The 21,325-nt window shown below is 39.7% G+C and overlaps 1 protein-coding gene across 2 annotated transcripts in view; it reads right to left on the bottom strand.

Moving 5' to 3' along the window:
* Window positions 1–7,109: 7,109 nt before the first annotated feature.
* The window catches only part of vps35l (VPS35 endosomal protein sorting factor like), a 71,520-nt gene continuing 57,304 nt past the window's right edge, over window positions 7,110–21,325 (bottom strand). The window contains exons 27-32 of one of the 2 annotated variants that reach the window (XM_069906263.1): window positions 20,612–20,751; window positions 19,250–19,415; window positions 13,406–13,524; window positions 11,302–11,448; window positions 8,557–8,696; window positions 7,110–8,447 (exon numbers count right to left, since the gene is read on the bottom strand). In XM_069906263.1, the coding sequence (XP_069762364.1) occupies window positions 8,598–8,696; window positions 11,302–11,448; window positions 13,406–13,524; window positions 19,250–19,415; window positions 20,612–20,751 (671 nt within the window). In that variant the 3' untranslated portion in view covers window positions 7,110–8,447; window positions 8,557–8,597. Of the gene's footprint in view, window positions 8,697–11,301; window positions 11,449–13,405; window positions 13,525–19,249; window positions 19,416–20,611; window positions 20,752–21,325 lie in introns of both variants that reach the window. The other variant, XM_069906262.1, reaches the window with a different exon arrangement.

Genomic DNA, 21,325 nt, shown 5'->3' with positions numbered 1-21,325 from the left:
TGGGTTGGGGTTGGGTGTTGGGTTTTTCCTCCTTTGTCTTTTGTCAGTGAGGTGGGCTCTGCGGTCTTCTTCAAAGGAGGTTGCTGCCCGCCGAACTGTGAGGCGCCAAGATGCACGGTTTGAGGCGAGATCAGACCACTTGGCAGGCACCAAGAGATTTCTTTAGGCAGTCCTTGTACCTCTTCTTTGGTGTACCTCTTCTTTGGTGCACCTCTGTCTCGCTGGCCAGTGGAGAGCTCGCCATAGAACACGATCTTGGGAAGGCGATGGTCCTCCATTCTGGAGACGTGACCTACCCAGCGCAGTTGGATCTTCAGCAGAGTGGATTCGATGCTGTCGGCCTCTGCCATCTCGAGTACTTCGATGTTGGTGATGAAGTCGCTCCAATGAATGTTGAGGATGGAGCGGAGACAACGCTGGTGGAAGCGTTCTAGGAGCCGTAGGTGATGCCGGTAGAGGACCCATGATTCGGAGCCAAACAGGAGTGTGGGTATGACAACGGCTCTGTATACGCTAATCTTTGTGAGGTTTTTCAGTTGGTTGTTTTTCCAGACTCTTGTGTAGTCTTCCAAAGGCGCTATTTGCCTTGGCGAGTCTGTTGTCTATCTCGTTGTCGATCCTTGCATCCGATGAAATGGTGCAGCCGAGATAGGTTAACTGGTTGACCGTTTTGAGTTCTGTGTGCCCGATGGAGATGTGGTGGGGCTGGTAGTCGTGGTGGGGAGCTGGCTGATGGAGGACAGTTTTCTTCAGGCTGACTTCCAGGCCAAACATTTTGGCAGTTTCCGCAAAACAGGCCAATTGTATTTATAAAAAGACACTTGAATTTTGAGGTGCACACCACATTCCTGACACAGAAGAAGATAATTGACTTTGCAGGTCAATTATTTTTGCCCAGGACATTGCTGCAGTTTTTCAGGATTTGATTCTAAAAATGGGTTGGTAAAAAGGAGATAACACTCCTTTGATCATGAAGAGAATGCCAGATCCTGGGCCACTTCAGTGAATATATTGCCAATGAAAGATCAAGGCTAATATGCCCAAATGTTCCTCCCCGTCGAAGTCGAAGGATCTCTCTCTCTCTCTCTCCTGAGTGGCAACTTGTACGAGTTTTATGTATGATGAGATTTTAAAATTGAATAATATCAGCCAAATCCATAACTGTCATTACTTCCATTCTGGGTTGGGTGACCTATCTCCAAAGGTGAGCTTAAGTTGTTTTCCCTTGATCTTTAGCACTTCATCTTTCTGATGGTAACTTTTCACAAATGTTTTATTGCAGGCATTTTTTTTTATCCCCCCCCCCTCACTTATGAAATTTATTGTATGTGAATTGAGATCACTATGGACTAAAAGTGTTGTAGATTGTAGGTTTAATATTCTCCTTCCAACCGTGCTTCTGCTACAGTCAAGACCTAGTTAATAATATACCTTTAACATCATCCATAGTACATTTTAAAGCTGAATAACAATTCGCTCCAGTTCCAGATGACTGAACATTTGCTATTTCGTCATTTGGGCTCAACAAAGCGGCAGAAATGTAACTCATTAAGTTGTGGCTCGGGCGTTTTCTATATGTTTGATATATATTCACAGGGCCCCATTTTCATCTCCAGTAAAGTACCTTACACCTCGAAGTATTTGGGCTTGGACTTCCATTTCTCTGGGTAACCCCTCAACTAAGTACTTGAATCTGGATAATCTGATTCTCAAACCCGTCTTCTTTATTGGTTTCACAAAATTACAGAATTAACTGCTTGTGACTATTTACAAGTAGATCAGTGGTTCTCAATCTTTTTATCACTCACATATCACTAAGTTATCCCTATGCCATCGGTGCTCTGTGATTAGTAAAGGTTTGCTTAAGGTGGTACGCGAGTGGTTGAGAATCACTGCTCTAGACCCAATTATTACTGAAATATTTTGCTTGAGAAAAATTGTCATTGGCCCATTTCCTTTGGAGAAGTGAAACTGTGCACATAACGAATCAAGTAGGTACGATTAAAACAGTGGTTTCCAATTTTTTTATTTCCACCCATAACCACCTTAAGCAATCCTTTACTTATCACAAAGCACTTATGGCCTAGGGAATACTTCGTGGTCCGTGAGTGGAAAGAAAAAGGTTGAGAGCCACTGAAGTTGATCTTATTCAACTTTTTAAATGTTGGGGGTTGGCAAAAATGTTTTTTTTTTCTAAACAACGGAAGTGAGGTTCTTCTTGTCATCTTACAAGATGTGTGTGCAGGTGTATTGCTCCATATTTTTATCTGCCTTCTGTCAGACTCTTGTCCATTTGACTTTGATGTTAACCCAATCATTTTAATATATTTCACTGATAGAGTCAAGCTAGATGTAAAAAGTGTCACCAATGGCATGAATAAAGCAGCTGTGAAAGAACAAGTTTTGAGTCATTTTACTAATTAAAATGCAGGAGTACATAGAAACTCATGAACCATTATCTACAAGAGCAGTTTTTAATGTTGATTGGGGAGGGAAAAAGCAAATTGGAACCATCAGAGGAAATAATTAGATTCTCCAGTGGAACATAGACATAAAATAGTGAATTCCCATTATGTTGGGGAATTGTCACATTTCATGCTTGTTACCATCAGGAGTCAGCAAAAGGAAATTCCCTTCAAACCAGTTGGATTGAGTCCATGTTTATATGTTAATTTAAAGTTGGATCTATGTTTCTCTGAACGTTTAACTTGTCAAACTACAAATATACTTAGCTCATTCTTCACATATCTTCACTGATGAAATCAAGTCTCATCTCTAATTCCCTGATACCAACTTAAGGAATATTGTAAGGACTTGGCAGTATCTCTCCCACCCAACTCACACCTATGCTCTGACGAAATCACTTTTTAGAATATTTGATACGGACATTCTTGGCTGACATATGCACTCCTCCAGCATTCCCTTAAATCTCCACAGCATATAATTCCTTGCTTCAACAATCTATATGTCAATTGCCTTCTGATCATTTTAAATGTATGACAGAGTCACATCCAGTTACAGATATGTCCGCGGTCACCATAAGTGCTTAATAAAAAATTTATGCCAGGACCATCATGTTATCTCATTGTCTAAATTTTATCTGAAAATATACAATGCATCATGGCCCCAAATTCCCCCAAAGCAAGCCTCTGACAGAATCAAAGACGCCAGCAATTTGGAAGAGAAGGTAAAGGTGATAAAGCAATATGAAAATGGTAAAACTAAAGGTTATAGTGCGTGACTTGGGAGGGTCTCACTCAACCATAACACCAATCTTGAAGATCAAGTGAAAATTAGGCTGTTAAAGGAGCTGCACCAATGAAATTACAACTAAGCAGTGAGAAGGGCCTATAGTTAATAGGTACTGTACAGTATTTTTGAGTAAACACAAAAGCATAATAATTTTAAAAATTATAATCGCAGCTAATAGAGTGAAAGAAGGAAGTTTCCAGACCCTGCAAATGTAGTCATGCCTGCAGGCTTGTGCCAGAAAGGTGGTTTATTCATATATATTTGCCTCCTAAGCACGCTGCAGGACCTGCTGAATTTATCCAGCACTTTTGTGTGTTTACTACAAATTTTGAGGATGGAAGAACACAAGTTAGCAGTTTGACATTGACGTGAATAGTTCCAATCAACTTTATTCAAATCTCAAGTTCAAGTTTATCATCCGATTTTACCAGTACAACCTGAGGAAACTGTTCTCCAGTCCTTGGTGTAGAACAGTGCAAAACATGCATACAGATATAACACATACAGACAAGTGATACCTATACAAAGTACATAAATTGAAATAAATATTAGAATCACAGAGAGTTGTTTTTGCAGTCTCACTGCTCATGGGAAGAAACTGTTCCTCAGCCTGATGGTACTCAAAACTCCAGACAGAGAGAATTACTGCAGCAGTTAAGATTGTTAAAGTGAACTTTTGTTAAGTTGAAAAAGGCTTCAGATCCCTCAAGAGATTAGGCTGAGGAAATTAAAAATTGTATTAATAAAGACAATAATACCAGAAAAATTAATGGGATTTCAATGCTGATTAATCTCCTGGACCTGATGACCTACATCCAAGGTTTGAAAAGTAATGGCTACCTCAAGAGATAGCTTATTGATTTAAATCTTATTGAGTTTGCAAAATTTTGAAAGGATCCTCTCAGATTACAAAGTAAATGCAACCTTCATGTTCAGGACAGGAGAAAGAAAATCAAGAAAATGTTTCATAGCTATTAACTAGTGAAGTACCACAGGTTCAGTAATTAGCCATTTACATTCTACATCAATGTCTTAAGTAAGATCCCAGCGTAAAGTAATAATACAAAGCATGATGGAAAAGAAAACTTTGGAGGAACCATGCAAGGTCAACAGGTGATATACACAGGAAAAGTGAATGGGGCAGATGGCCCCATGGGAACAAAATGCAGTGCTGATGGAGCTGTTGGAGGTGCGGACTCGGGAGAGCAGGGAGTGTAGACAAAGTGCTCCTCTGCAGGGTTCCACTCCCAGTTGTAATGACAGCCATTTAGATTTTAAATGGTCTTTAGAACAGGGGCAGTGGGTTTTTTTTCAAAACATTAGCAAAACCACAGAGTTCCATGCCCAAGATGTCACCCATGTTTGGCACTGGACTGTTAAGTTTTTGGGCTCTGGGGATTAGTGGACCAGCACTAGAGCAGGGGGACATTCCCCCGCTGAGGAGAAACCTGGGGAGATGACCCAACAGAGACGGTGACCATGACAGCGGACCATGCAGCTGTAGAGGTTGAGGAGCGCAGAAGACAGTCACTGTCTCTGAAAATATTCCCTTTCAATGATGGGGTGCTGGGCAATGCTAGTGGTAACTTCTTTTGTGCTGTTACAAGCAAAAGTGAACTTTGTGTATTAATTACCTGACAAAAAAGGGATCTTAAAAATCCTCAAGGTTCCAGGCTGCACAGGCCAGTTAGTTTTAAGAAGTGTTTTTATCACTTAGTCAAATAAGAGTTCCTTGATTCACAATGTCCAAATAGAACCCTGTCCAATTATTTGTATATGCATATCAAGTGTTAAAACTGTAACTGGGCTTGACAATGACATGGAGTGACAGACCTTCCTCTGGGAAGGCTCTTGCTTTGCTAAGATGTCAATTTACATTTATGTAGAGCCTCTAACAAAGAAAAACATCCCAAGGCTTTTCACATGTATAGTCAGAAATACGCGGAACAAAATAAGGTATCAGTTTGAAAGATCCAAGTCTCAGACAAAAAGGTCATTTTTAAGGATAATCTTAAAGAAGGAGGTGTAAACAATTGTTATATGAAAGGAAGAAGGGGGTGCACAAAATGCCAGTCAGAGGTTATCGTTCAGGGAAATTAATGTAAGGATGAGGAAGGTTATACAGCAATGCTGTAATGCAAGGATGAGGAAGGTTATACAGCAATGCGTTAATGTAAGGATGAGGAAGGTTATACAGCAATGCTGTAATGCAAGGATGAGGAAGGTTATACAGCAATGCTTTAATGTAAGGATGAGGAAGGTTATACAGCAATGCTTTAATGTAAGGATGAGGAAGGTTATACAGCAATGCTGTAATGCAAGGATGAGGAAGGTTATACAGCAATGCTTTAATGTAAGGATGAGGAAGGTTATACAGCAATGCTGTAATGCAAGGATGAGGAAGGTTATACAGCAATGCTTTAATGTAAGGATGAGGAAGGTTATACAGCAATGATTTAATGTAAGGATGAGGAAGGTTATACAGCAATGCTGTAATGCAAGGATGAGGAAGGTTATACAGCAATGCTTTAATGTAAGGATGAGGAAGGTTATACAGCAATGCTTTAATGTAAGGATGAGGAAGGTTATACAGCAATGCTTTAATGTAAGGATGAGGAAGGTTATACAGCAAGGTCACTGAGGAAATTTGCCTTTGTAGCTGTCAAAGGCACAATGTGTGTCAGAAATAAGACACTGAAATGAGTTGCAGTTAGTGTAGGGTTCAAATAAGTACAATGGATATTAGGATGAACTAAAGCTTACTGACTGCCCAGCAGGAAGCTGGGAACTGGTGGCTTGTGACAAAGGCATAATTGTTGGAGGCAAAATGCATCACAAGGGAACATGAAGTTTTGATGACGGTGAGAATGCAGTCTGATAACCATAAACAATACTTCATCCTTCTCCAATTATCTTTTTGATTGCAGTTCATTCAAGTTTCACATCCACTCTCCTCTTACTCCATCACGTGACTCCTTTTTCACATCCACTCTCCAAGGCAAATTTTCATTATTCTAAGACTGCAAGTTATTAGGATGCAAGGCTGTAACATCTAGCCATTTTTTGCTCCAGTGCACACTGTACATCTCACCTATGACATCCTGCACTGGAGGCAACATTACCATGCAAACACGACAGACTCAAATGCCTCTATATCCCCCAAATGTTGAATCTTCCAGCATCTCTGCATTTCTACCTAATGTCCAGTTTTTTTTTGTTCTATTCTGGCTTGGTGTATTCCAAACTGCACTTCAAAATGACATCTCCTAATGTTATTCAGCAATGAATAACCTACTGCCAGCTCTCCCCTGCACTGTATGCCAATCCCTTGCTTACCCACTTCTCCCTACAATTTTCCAAAGTCTTTCAGCTCTGGTGACCACCAGGGGTGCAGTACTAAATTTTTAAGTGCCGGAGCTCACCAAAAATGGTGGCAAGGAGGTGCTGGAGCCGTCCCATGAAGTGCCAGAGCGACGCTCCTGTAAGCTCTGGCAGCACTGTACCCTGGTGACCACCACCTAGAACAAACATGCCTGAAATCTTTCAGCTGCTTTCAATTATTCCTCAAACTCAGGAACCCAGAGCTCAAACAGACTGAGACATAAAGCTTTGTTATCATGTGGCACAGCAAATGCAGGCAATGGATCTCATCTGACCCATCAGCACTTTTTTTAAAAAATATTGTTTTCTACTTATATAATTTTATCCTCTGTTTAAAAAAAACTGAAAATTAGGTTCACAGCTCTCTGAAATGACCAAATAGGGAGGATAAATTCAGGGTAGAAAGTACAGGGGATATATGCAATAATTACAGTATTTAAAATTAATACTTAAAATAAAACCAGGGATACATAAAAGTAGGTAAAAATTATGACTCATGTTTTGCTTTGTCTTTATTTACCAAGTAAAATGAAGATCACAAACCAAGAAAATAATATTCATTAGTTTCTCAGTCATCGTACATTGGTAGTTCTTTTACAAATATTACATACTACATGTTACTAGAGGCCTGACAGCTGCACTGATCAATTCACTTCTATTTCCATATCGAAGAAACATTTTTTTGTTTGTTTTAAATTAATATAAAAGGCAAAGTGAATATTTTTGTTGGTCTCCATAAATTTGCCAGATTTAATTTGTATTGTGTATGTATTAAGTACCAATTTCTGGAACTTGGTTTAGAAAGCAAACACACAAAGTATTGCTACATTAAAGGCAGCTAAATATTTCCCAGCAAAATTTTACAGGTCATTCTCAATCTGCTGGAAAATAAATGTCTCTATAAGCTCTTGCATTATTGTCAATGAAATTATTCTCAAATTTTTCCCTAATTACATAACAGAAAATGTCTCAAATGGTCATGAAATTGTAGGCTGGGGTATACAAAAAAAAATTGGAACAAAAAGACCCACCCGAGAACGTTTTCAATGAACTTGGATCCCCTCAAAAATGTAATCCAACATCTCACAATGTTACATTTTTACATACCCTGCACAAGTGTATCCCATTTTTGCCTATAATTCAAAACTGACAATATTTCTCAACTGAGGTATCATTTGGGATGCTGCTTGGAAACAGTGATCAAAGATGCATTTGTTTCAAAATCCTTGTAGGTAATGACTCATTACAGTGGCTGGGGTGATAAAAGGGAAATTCACAAAGATGAGCCACAGTATTCTCAAACCGTACTCTTCTGGACCAACACAATAAATGTCACCATCAACTATAGAGCTTTAAATTCCCAGGACCAAAAGCTGATACTAATATCAAATGTAATGGGAGGAGGAAAAGCTTCTCGTAATTATTCTGAATAGCTAGAAGATACTCCTTTTCAATGTAATGAAATGAACCATGACTGAATCGTTTTAATCTTCTGCTTCTTAATAAATGTGCCTTGTCTGGATGACCACAATTATTTTTCAAGATATTCAGGTCCCAAGTAACTATAGTCTCCAGTTTGACATATTATTAATTCCACTCATTTTATGGCTATTAGACTGCTGGGGCAACAAAAACATTGGCAAGCACCTGCTTTCAGTTCTCGTGCGGGTCTGATATTGATCCTTACAAATCCCAAGACCCAGTTCCCTTGCTGTACTGAATATCAAGCCTTCGTTTTGTTCTCCAGCCAGGTCAATAAAGAATTTACCCTACGTAAGTGATTGCCCATCTTTGTTTTGTATACAGCCATCTTCCTGCAAATATACATTTTTAGCATAAGATGGCACATTAGTTATTTACATAGTATGAAATTACGAACATATTTTCAAAATGACTGTTCCGTGCTATAGGCAGATATCTTACATTGCAGTTGAAGGTTTGTGTGACACAAACAAGAGGCTGTGTTATGTTCGTGACTGGAGTGGAAGTCTCAGTGCAAGATCTGCAAAATGACTCATATTTGGTTGTTTGCTCTGCCGTTTGATATGTTCCAATGTCCTCACCTTAAAAAAAGTGAATAGAACATTGTTTAGACATACAGATAGTTCATGACTGAAACAAGCGAAGGTGATTACAAATGGCCTTTTGCAGGATCTACAATAACGTACTGTAATGAAACAAACATGTTTATCCATGATTCATTTGAAAATCAAGAATTTTTAGGTGGGAGGCAAAGCTCATCTCCGATATTGAGCACAACTGTCAAAGGGCAAAAAAAACAGATGCACAGCAGGTCAGGCAGCATCTAGGACACAGTACATTACAGCACAGTACAGGCCCTTCAGCCCACAATGTATGTAAACCAACTCCACGACAATCTATGGGAAAAGATAGAGAGTTAATATTTCAGGTCAAACCACCTTTATCAGGATTGACTAAACTGAAACAGTAGCAGATCCTCAGGTGCTTTTGGACCTGCTCAGTGTTTCCCGTATTTACTGTTTTTAGGGGTTTTTTTTAAATTTTCATTTGTAATTCTAAACAAAGTATGAATGAAAAGTATGCTGCATTCAAATTTTCAATTTGATAAAATGTTAATTAAAATAATAAATTATAGTTTTGTGTGTTTTAACATCTCATCCATTTCATAAAGGAGCAGTAATGGACATGGTTGCCCTTCTCTGAAGCCTTGCAACTTGTTCTCCAGCTGATCCAAGTTCCCTGCTGACGATCACAACCATCACATCTGCAAGCTTGTTCCACGATTCAGTGAGATCATGGATAATCTGAGATCTAACTTCACACCCCTTAGTACCTTGCATCCACAAAAATCTATCAGTCTCAGGCCCAACATTAACCACCAACCTTCAAGCATCATCAATCCCCATTTGCAAAAAAGAACTCCAAATTTTCTCCTGACTCTGCAGTTTTCTTTGCTGAAAACAGTCTGGCTCTAACACCTCCTAAGTTGGAACAAATAATTCCTCTCAACTAGTCAACCAGTTCCATTTAATGCCTTGAAACTCTCATCAATCTGGATGAGCATTTCAAATGCCTGTCACTTACAAAACCAAGAGCTGGGACAATGTAATTAATTAATGTAATGAAATGTACTGGCATTGGCAATCTCTCAAACTCCAAAACTATGCTTGTGACCCCACTTACAATGTATCTTTTAACCCAAGAATGAGTTTTCCCATTTTACCATGTCTTATCCCACTGAAGAGTCTTGCTTTGCACTTAACGCTTTTAAACATAATATCACAATATTATGATTACTACAGTAAAACCCCTGGTATTCAAGCAACCGGCTGCTCGAAGCAACTGACAAAAATAAGAGGAAAGTAAATTAAAAAATTAAAATAAGGATAAAATAATTGGCAAAAAATATGCATGTCCTCAGCCACGGGTGTGATGCTGCAGAATTGACAGGTAGATCATGTTGTTGTTTAAAAAAGGGTCCAAAAGGAAATTATATTAGAGCCTGACGTCAGTACTAAGTAAATTATTGGAAGGTGTTCTAAGAATTTGGATATACAAGTATTTGTATAGCCCAAGATTGATGAGGGATAATCAGTATGGCTTTGTGCACGGTCGGTTGTGTTTAACTCATATGATGAGTTTTCCAAGGAGGTTACCAGGAAAATTGATGAAGGAAAAAGGATGTGGATGTTGTCTATGGACTTTAGCGAAGTCTTTGACAAGGTCCCACATAGGAAGGCTCAGCTGCTCAGCATTAATCACCATGTTAAAGGAAGTTGCAAAGGCATTAGAAAAGTCTATTAAAGATGTAAAAGAACAGTTCCTGGGAAGTTACTGGGTTAGGATAGAGGTTGGGATTGTTTGAAAAGACTCAGAAAATGATACACAATTATAAAAAATGATGAGAAATCCAAGTAGAGTGGAGAGTGCGAGGCTGTTTCCGATCGTGATCTCGGGGAAGAAGGGGTCGAGGTCCAGAGGTCACCAATATAAAATCAAGTGGAAAGGAATTAATGGTGGAGTGAGTTAAACATTTAAACATAATCAGTTAAACATATGGCTGGACGCTGGAATGCACAGCCTGCAGATGTGATGATTGCGATCTTCAATAGGGAACTTGATCAATATGGTGGTGAACAAATCGCAAGGCTTCAGAGAAAGGACCAATAGGCGTGCATGCCAGTGTGGACCGGAGATGGAATAGTGCCTCCTGCGCAGCGTCTATTCTTTGACTACACTTTCAAACAGAAATTATTCCTCCTGCCACATTGAATATGTTCAAACTAAATCACTCTGCCAAAGGAAACCCCACGAGAAATTATTTAAAATAAATCAAATAAAATATTAACCACACAGTAGAACATCAAAATGTGTTCAACTCATTGTTAAAAGGAAAATGACTCACGTAAGTCAATTAAATAGAATATGGTTCATTATCTAATTTATAAATAGGTCCAGTCATTTTTAGTACAAAAATATTCACAAAACCTCTGTCCCTATACCCTTTTCCACTTCTCATGTGCCTTCACTTCTTTCCTGCAATTGTTATATTCCACAGCCACACAGAAAATAAAGTTGTGAAAGGGTAAGAATGCTGCCTTTCCAACTCTCTGCTACAATACGAAGCAAATTTGTTGAAAAAGTACAGCACGGATACATCATAGCTGTGAAATGCTGTGATCTTACCATGGTTTTGGTGTCAGCAAATCCATGTTTTTGAGCAAGATTCCACAAGTTTATTGTTAGCTGATTAAGTTTATTGTTCTGTAGGTCTCCATGGCTAATGATACTGTTAAGTAAGGACACGCACAAGGCACTCTGTCGCTTCAAAGTCTGTAAAATATTTTTTTTTAAATGATCATGTATAGTGCAAATACACATCCTTTACATCAGACACAGAATTATACATCACCCAACCAGGGCCTTTGGCCCAACTAACTCATGTCTCCTGAGCTTACCCTACTCGAGTGCTTCTGGTCCATGTCATTATCTAAATCATTCTTATCTCTTACCTATACTTGCTCTGCAACTCAGTGCACACATCCCCAGCAATCTTTGTGTGAAAAGATTCCCTCTTAGGTCCCCTTTATATCTTCCCCACCCCACCTTAAATCTATATCCTTTAGTTTTAGACCCTGGGAAGATAATTTCTTGGATGCGAGTTAAGGGAAGGACTTGGGGAATTGGTAAACAGACTTAATGGAGGTACGAGAAAGTGTTGAAGATGATGCCTGAGGGAGCAGATGACAGCATAAGGAAAAATTGGTGCTCACAGAGCAAACCAAAAGAGGGATAAGCTAATATTGGCACAAGAAAAATGTCTTTACTTTAGTGGCCTGATTAAATCCTACATGCGTCATTAAGTATAATTTAAGAAACAATCATCCTTTAAGGTCCTTCTGCTTTCAATAAAACCCAAAAACATTTGTAATGTTAATCTCCATAGGTCTTGAAAAGTCTGACATTAATATAAATGTGAAGGTCGATTATTTACGGCAGAGAAGGAAATACCCTCCTATTTTAAAAATACTAAATGCAATCAAAATACATTTACACATCAATACTTTAAGGGCAATTTAAAATATTTTGACCAGGAGACGAATTCCAAGCACACATTTCCTCTGCCAAAGAGAACTGAGGCAATTTTGCTCTACATCGAAGACAAAAACTTTCCATAGATGACTACCACAGGAAAACCCATTTCTTGAATATCCTGTTCCTAATAATGTTGGTAATAATGACCTTTTATAAGTGAAAATGCAAAAGTCACTCCAAATAAATATTCTATGTGCAAAAAATTATTTTTTTGTAGTGATTTCTTTTCTTTTCATCTGGAGAGACTGGGGGCCACCCGGGAGATCACTTCGCTGAGCACCTTTGCTCTGTCCGCATCAGTGACAGGGATCTCCCAGTAGTCAACCACTTCAATTCCGTGCCCCACTCCCATGCTCACGTGTCTTTACATGGCCTTATGCACGATCCCACCAAGGCCAGCATAAATTGGAAGAACAACACTTGATTTTCTGCCTGGGCACTCTCCCACCGGATGGCTTTAACATCGACTTCCCCCTTTTCTGCTAGCCTTCTCCGTTCTCCCTCCCTTCCTCTCTGTCTTCTTTCCTCCAGCTTCCTCTTTATTCACAGAACCATCCCTCCTCCCCCTGCTTGCTGGTGTGCCCTCTCTCCCTTATCCACCCATGAGTTCCTGCCTTTGGGACTGTGCTCCTCCTTCCCCCACCCCCCCCCCATCATTATGTTGGTGTACCTGCCCACATTCATACCTTGATGAAAGGTTCAAGCCCAAAACATTGGTTATGTATCTTCATCTTTGCTACATAAAGTACACTGTTTGGCCCACTAGGTTTCTCCAGCGTTGTTTGTTCTTCAACCACGATGCCTGCACACTTTTGTGTTTTACTACAAATATTTTCAGCTGTTGTGTAAACAGCTGTTGGAAGCATACACACATCTAATTCCTCCTGTTAAAACAATCTTTATCATGCAGTGTTTGAGCATGGATTAAAAACATGAAATACATCCCAATTAATTTAAAGCTGGCTCACTCTGACATGTATTTTCAGCTCCCGTCAAAATAGATGAAAATGAGGGCTGCGTAGAATCAGTAATAAGAAATAAAAACAATGATTTCCCTTCTTAAAAAAAAAATCACACATTTTGTATAAAGTCTTTGGCTTCTACAATGAAATGTTAATATCAATGACTTTTATAATGGACTTCAAATAATTTATTCTCAAACTTTATTCTTAATATCAGACAATTAATGTCAGACCTCGTCTTTTCCAAGGGTCTTGAGATGGTCCAGGATTTGTCCAATGAGGGTTTCAGCAAGTTTGTTAATTTCGGCCAGGAATTTGGAGTCACTCCCATAGAGATTGTCATTGGAATCCACTGCAACAAAAGAGTTTTCAGATATAATGTGATGCAAATTATGACAGTAACATTTAGTTTTTGCATTGAGCGATGAAAAAGATACCATTTTGTTTTCACTCAGTGCTGCGGTCAGTGAGTAAAAAATTTCAGAAATGCTGGAGAAACTCAGCTGGTCTCAAAGTGTCCATAGGAAATAAAGATAGATTACCGAAGTTTTGGGCCTGAAAAGCAAAGGAAGGGCACAAGAATGAAGACCAACAACTGGCCGGAGGAGGAGTCCCTCCTTTCACAGGGTCAAAATCAATTCTCACCTCTCATATCAATTAACATCTTTTGTTGGTCTGGACTCCTCCCCCAGCCAATCTGTCTTTATTCTGATGCCTTCCTGTTCTTTGCTTACTCCTTGAAGAAGGGCTCAGTCCCAAAACATCGGTCATATCTCTTTACCTCCTAAGGCCACTGTAAGACCGGCCGAGATCCCCCAGCATTTTTGTGTGTTTTTATTGCAATCATAGCATCCGCAACCTTTTGTGTTTCACTCACTGCAGTCAGAAAGGCGAGGGACACTTTGACTTACATTTGCAGGTTACGTTTTATTAGTCATTCCCAAACATAGCTTGAGCCCATGTTTTTAGTGGAAACTCACTCTTTGTGCCCTATATCTTTGGGATAACACAGCCTGATGTGTGACAACAACATCCTGCGATTCGAAGCAGCTATCTATGATTCTTGCAAGTGAATCTTTTCAATAGTTCTGAAGGAAAAATAAGTTGAAGAAGGCTACAAATAAACTTGATACAAATCATTATCTAATTTATTGCACAGAAGATTAAAACATACAGCAAGTGATGTGAACAGAGTCGTTTCTCACAAATTATATAATGTAACGTGCACGCTATGCCAGCGTGGAGAAGAATGACACGCACCCCAAAGACTTGGAAAATGAGACTGATTTATTGCTCTGGGTGTCACGCTTATATGGGCCCCTGGCACTGATGTCAGGGCCTTGTGTCATTGGAGTGCCGGCCTCAGATTGGCCAGCATTCCTGCCAGAGATCCCCATCTTCCGGCCACGCAGAGTTCACCTGGGATGATGGCCGGTGTCACCGCCAGGTCCGCATGGTCGCTGCGTTCGTCGGCCTTTCTCGGGCCGGTCTGTGTCTCTGTGCACAGACTGCTACAATACCCTGTTTTTTTGTGCAGAGCTAAATAGACAATGAATGTACAATACTTGAAAGGGGCCATCCAAATTAAATGGAAAAGAATATGCTCTCTGCGCCTGTCCAACAGCCTAGGGCAAACCTACTCTTTGGGGCAGTGTCCTCTTCCCCAAAAATCCTTTTCATCTAGGACTTTAGTTTAATCATGCTGTTGGGGCCATCTTGATAAAATAACTTAAATATAACTTAAATGATTGTTTATTTGACGCAATATACCTAGAACAGTGAGAAGGCTTCTTCAGCAAATAGACACACAGGTTATCTCCAAGGATGGTGGAAAGTGTGCTGACTGGCTACATCACAATCCGGTACGAGACACAAATACCCTCAACATAAAGCCTTGCAAAGATAGTGAACGCAGCCAAGGACGTCACAGGCAAAACCCATCAAGCAGCAGCAATCATTAAGGATCCACACCACCCGGCACAGGCTCTGTTCTCGCTGCTGCCATCAGGAAGGAGGTGTAGGTGCACAAGACTCGCCCCACCAGGTTCAGGAACCGCTGCCTCCCCTCCACCATCAGACTCCTCAACCACAAATTCAATCAGGGACTCGTTTAAGGACTCTGACTTGCGGTAATTCTGCCTCGCCTGCAGGAAAAAGAATCTCAGAATTGTATGTGATGTCATGTATCCACTCTTGACAATAAATCAGAATCTGATAACATTCATAAAGCCACATACAGAGCATAATTTATGGACTATTGGATTATAATGAAAAGATCAATTAGCACCAAGGGCAGCATGATAGCACTGTTGTAGGGTTCATTCAGGAGTATTATGGGCCATGGGGAAGAAACTGTCTTTACACCTTCTCCCCATACGAAAAGGGAGGATAGAACCATAGAACACTACAGCACAGAAACAGGCCCCTTCAGCCCTTCTATTGTGTGCCAAACTATTTTTCTGCCTCACCCCACTGACCAGCACCCAGTCCATAGCCCTCCATACCTCTCCCATCGATGTACCTGTCCAAATTAAATGCCAAAATTGAGCCCGCCATTAACACCAAGTTAGAATTTAACATGCAGCTTGTTCAAATTTCTGAATGGTAAGAATTGCACCACAGCCACTTTCAGTTCAGCTAATCGATTTGCTGGTTATCCTTGATTCAAAAACCAGAATGAATAACTTGCACCTGTTATCTGCTTATGACCAAAAGGGTCAGTTTTTGCTTCTTAGAACCATAGAACATTACAGCACAGAAGCAGGCCCCTTGGCCCTTCAAGTCCATGCCAGACTATTATTCTCTCTTGTCCCACTGACCTGCACCCCGACCATAGACCTCCATACCTCTCCCATCCATGTAAATTCTTATTAAATGTTAACATTGAGCCTGCATTCACCACCTCAGCTGACAGCTTGTTCCACACACCAACCATTCTCTGTGTGAAGAAAGGTGGGATGGGATCCTTGGCTGCCTTTCCTCAGAAGTGAGAGATGTAGGTGGAATTCATGGAGAGGAGGGAGATTATGCATCATCTTCTGAACCACATTCACTACCTTCTGTAGCTTCTTCCCATCATGCTGTGAAGAATAAAGCAAGTGTGCTTTCGATGGTGTACCTGTAGAAGTTATTGAGGAACAAAAGGGACACGCCAAACTTCGTCTCTTAAGAAAGTAGAAATGTCAGTGTGTGTTCTTGACCGTTATGTCAAGGTGCTTGTGCCAGATCATTGGAGATAATATTTATTCCTAAAAACTTTGACTTCACTATTAATCTGACAAAGGTGTAAATTCTGCCCCCTCCCCGAAGGTCCATTATCATTTCCTTTGTCCTATTGAGGGGTATTCTAGGCACCATGCCACGAGACTTTCAATCTCTTTCCTGTATTCTGTCTCAACTTTAGTTGATACCGTTCCACTATTATGGTGTCGTCAACAAAAATGAAAATGGTATTCAACTATACTGGCATGGGTGTAGAGAGACAGGACCTGAATATACATCCTTGAGGAATGCCAGTGTTGAGCGTGTTCATGAAGGGGATGCTGTTACCCATCTTCACTGAAATACGGTCTGTTAGATAAGAAGGATCCAGTTGCAGAAGTGGGAGGGGGTAGGGGTGTTTGAGGACCAGATCCTGAAGTTTGGTATTAAGTTTTGTGGGGACTATGGTATTGAAGGTAGAGCTATTGCTGTTGAATTGAAGTCTGACATAGGTGCCCTTGGCATCTTGGTGTTTCTGGGATGAGTGGACATCTGTAGGCAAATGAAGGTGGTCAAGGCAGGCTAATGTTGATGTGAGCCATGACCAACCTCTCAAGGTACTTCATGACAGTGAACGTCAAGCCATTGGTTGGTTGTCATTTCGGCCTGTTAATGTGCACTTTTTCAGAAGTGGCATGATGGTGACCTTCTAGAAGCAAGTGGGGACTTTATCTTGTTGCAGGGAGTGATTAAAGAGGTCAGAGAATATATCCGTCAGTTGATCTGCACGGATTCTCAGGATATGACCTTGGACTCTACCTGAGCCCGTCATTTCCATGGGTTCACTGGCAGCACTGACCCTGGATGTGGCATTGCTTTTTGCCATGGATGTGGATGTCACCTCCCTGCTGACTGCCTGTTTGAAGCAAGCACAGAACCATCAAGATTTGCTTCTTCCCAAGAAGGAGGAATCTTGAGCTGAATATTCAGATGTAGAATTTATACTTAATTACAGCTAAAATTTGCAAGTAAAACTACAATATGAAATTTTGATTTCAAAACTAATTGAAAAAAGCATGTCAGGTTAGGTTATTGCTAACATTTCAATTGTCTGGACTATACTATACATTAGTCCAACTCAACTGTTTATTCATCCCATTTCAAAAACTGGCTAACCTGATGCATGTTGGAATCAATAAAGATACTGCACTTATCATCAACCTTGGGGGTGGAAAATGTTAAAGATCCTTTATCTGTGCCGAAGTGCTACCATAAATTTGTATTTGTGCTGGACAGTATTTGTACCTTCATTAAAATAGCCCTTTGGATAAATTAGTGCAGTCAAACAAATTGCAGAGAGCTCAGGCAATAAAAACAAGAACAATATTAAGATTTACTTTCAATGCAACACAGGAAATGTTTCACTTACAAGTTGTTGATTCGCATTTGGTAAAACTCAATTCTGTGTAAGTGCAGGGAATTAAATGTTGAAGTTCAAATCTGAATACGCAGGAGTGTGGCAAGACTAAAGATCAATATTAGGAGGTGAAACGTTTGACAAGCGTCAATAAATGAAAGACAGTTTCTTTTTGGTTGTGGCCTGGCCCTTTTATCTACACAAACCAGCATATGAATGGTCCTGTACTGATATTGATCACTTTGTGACTTCACACCTGACATTTGCCTGCTCTATTGCCGAATTAAAAATCAACATGCATTTGTAGCTGGTAGGATCGGCAGAAAATGTGTCAATAATACATTTTCAGAGAGCATTCCTGTACTAAATAGAAGTAAAAAATAAGAACAATAGGGCTTCCAGTATAATTCTAGATTAGACAGGCTGTTATAGATCTGATGTGATGACTGGTTTCAAATGAATCACAATTCAGGAAGAGAAACCCACGATCCTTGCCATTCGTTAGGTACTATAACAAAATCTGACTTAAAATCGGCTTCTTTGAAGGAAATGGTGGATCACATAATTTATGTTGACCTATTATTCAATATGCATGAGAATTGGTTCAAGCCTTCTTTACAATCCAACAAGAAATAGAATTAGCACGAAAAGTGATCCTCTTGGTCACAAGGTTTTTGGTTTTTTTCTGTTCACTGAGGCTGTTAACTTTCTTGGAGTTCACAATATTTCTGCTACTATGCACAGTGAACTTAAAACTTTTTATCCCCCATATAATCACACATAGTTTTGTTTTATCACACCATTCTTTTTTTCAAAATTAAAATTCAAAATCAAAACACCTCCGGGTGCTCCAGTTTCCTCCTACATATGGGGTTGGAGGCTAATTTGGATGGCACAGGTTTAAATGGCCAGAATTGGCTTCTACTGTGCCATAAATAAAATTTTAAATTTAAAAAGATTAAAATTCCTTCTCATGTTGTCATTCTTCCATTATTTTTACAACATTGTCACTCTAGAGGCATACAGGATTGGTCAAAAGTCTGCGTGTGCATTTTGAAAACCATATCCAGCATTCTGAAAGTAAAATGCAAATTCTGTTTGGTTGTTCTTTATTGTCAGCAGTGTTTTATCCCCCCCCTCACAACCTATGTAGGCCTTCTTCACTTTTCAATAGGTTAAAACAAAAAGAAAAAATTCATCCCAAGCAATATGACAGAACAAAGTGTCAAAAACATCATCTTGAGCAGTTGGTGGAAATGGAGAAGGGAAAAAAGTCATGACTTCCCTGCAGGAATGGCCCTTTTTATTTGAATGGTGGCCCTTTTTATTTGAATGGTCCCCCTTTCATGACCAGTTTATTTACCATTATCACGCAGCATTTCAACACCGTGGGATGCACAACAATCATTCTGTTGCAGAGCAAATCACATTGAAAACAACAGGACAAATCAACGTGTACCTTTATCTACGTGGTAGAGGTAAGTTTCTTGACTTGCCGCAGCGAGCAAATGCAGGACATTTATGTAGATCCGCACTTTTGTATCAGTATGATCTTCCCAAACGTAATCCTGGATTACATTTAAAAGGCCTCGCACTAGGTAAAGGACACCTTGTTCTGGATGATCCTGTTCAAAAACATGCACTGTAGGTTAATATTCAGTAAATGGGAAAGCAGCAACTAAATGATCTCATATTTGCTGTCTTTTCCTCAAGACACTTAATCGTTCCAAGGGACCCGTGTAATTGCAAGCTGTTGTGTGTGGCAGTTTTGTAGGCATGTTAAATCAAAAGCCATGAACCTGCCCCTTTCCTCAACATGTCCAAATTAGCCTGGAGCAACTTCTCATCCTCGAACCAACTTTTGTATCATCTGCAAATTTAAAGATGTTAGACATAACTGCCTCTCCAATCGTTTTCAATACCCAGGGTCTAAATATTAATCGCAAAGGTACTTCACTAGGCACTGCCTGCAACTCAGATGAAATCACACTTATTCCCACTATTTCCTGCCAGCCGACCTATTTTCTATCCAAATCCTTTGTGTTCTGATATTGCATTTACATGGGACATTATCAAAGTTCAAGTACTCCACATCCACTGTTTTTTTTCTCATCTATACTGTCATAACATCCTCCAAAAACCACAGTAGATTTGTCAAACTTGATTTCCCTTTCACAAATCTACACTTGACTTTTTCTGGTCCCGTCACTATTCCCTGCTTGTTCTGTTTTGACTCTGGCCAGTTTCCACTCTCCACTATCAGATTAACAATTCTTTGATTCTCCATTTTAACACTGCCTTTATTTTAAATAATGGGGTCATATTTGCTATTCTATAGTCCAGCCATTTTCAATCTTTTTTTGGCTACTGTCCCATTAGGACTCTGTTTAAAATGTATGGGCCCCCTTCCTTGTGAAGCAGTCGTTTAGTTGGTTTCTTCCATACTTTTCTCCCATCAACTACATAAGAGATAAAAATATTTTTATCATTTCAGCACTCTTTAAATGTGCTGTGGCCCCCAGAGAGGCCCGATGGCCCTCATTGAAAATAACTCTTCTAATCCATTGGATTTGTTCCAGAGTCTAAAAATACATTGGAAAATGACCACCCACATATCTACTCCTTTTTTTGTGCCATTCCCTTCTGTACACTGCGTGACGGACAATCTCACCTTGGGGATTAATCAGTCTTTCATTCCTCCAGTTTCTTTAACCCAACTTCTCTACTTTCAGGGCAGCTGTGTGTTCTCAGACATAATCATTCCTCTGCCCAACAATTTCAACGACATATTTGAAATGTTACATGATTAAAAGATACTTACAGGCACTATTAACAGGGTGGAAAAGAAGTTATTTAGGAACTCAAGGAGATAGGCTTCCGAATTTCTCATCTTCCCATCAATGTTTATCATCTTTGGTACCTCTGTGACAAGGCTGATTGCAGCTTTAAAGAAGGCATCAGCTAATATTAAAAAAAAGTAATAAATATAATGAATACTTCACTACTTTTGCCGTAATGCAAATTATTTCCTTAAAAGATTCCTTTCATCAATGCCCTCCAATGTCCTAGGTGTATTAATAGCTTAATCAAAGCTGTAATTATAATGTGGGTTAGTTCATCCTGCAGTTATGTTTTCAGCACAGTTTAAAAAAAATTACCATTTGTCACAAGTGCTTGGCATCAGAAGAAATATGGAGGGTCTGTTAGTGGAAACATACAAGACCATTTTCCCTTCAGCAAACTACATAGTCAAAATTGTAACTCTCGAATGGCAAGAAGGAGAAAAGTGCAATTGAAATGGTTTGGCTCTATCTTCCACTCATAGAACATAGAAGACGACAGCCCAGTAAAGGCCCTTCAGCCCATGATATGGTGCTGACCTCTACACAGTAGAAGTCCGAAAATCTGGATTGCTCGGAGATTGTAATATACATGCTATACATGGTTCTGCTGTGCATCTGTCACACTTACACATGAACGCACACAAAGCCTGCAAAATTTATAAGGTTTGAGAGTTTTCGAAAATATCAGATTC

This window comes from Narcine bancroftii, chromosome 12 (genome assembly GCF_036971445.1).
Source record: "Narcine bancroftii isolate sNarBan1 chromosome 12, sNarBan1.hap1, whole genome shotgun sequence".
Taxonomy (NCBI): domain Eukaryota; kingdom Metazoa; phylum Chordata; class Chondrichthyes; order Torpediniformes; family Narcinidae; genus Narcine; species Narcine bancroftii.
This window is presented reverse-complemented; position numbering and strand designations above follow the sequence as displayed.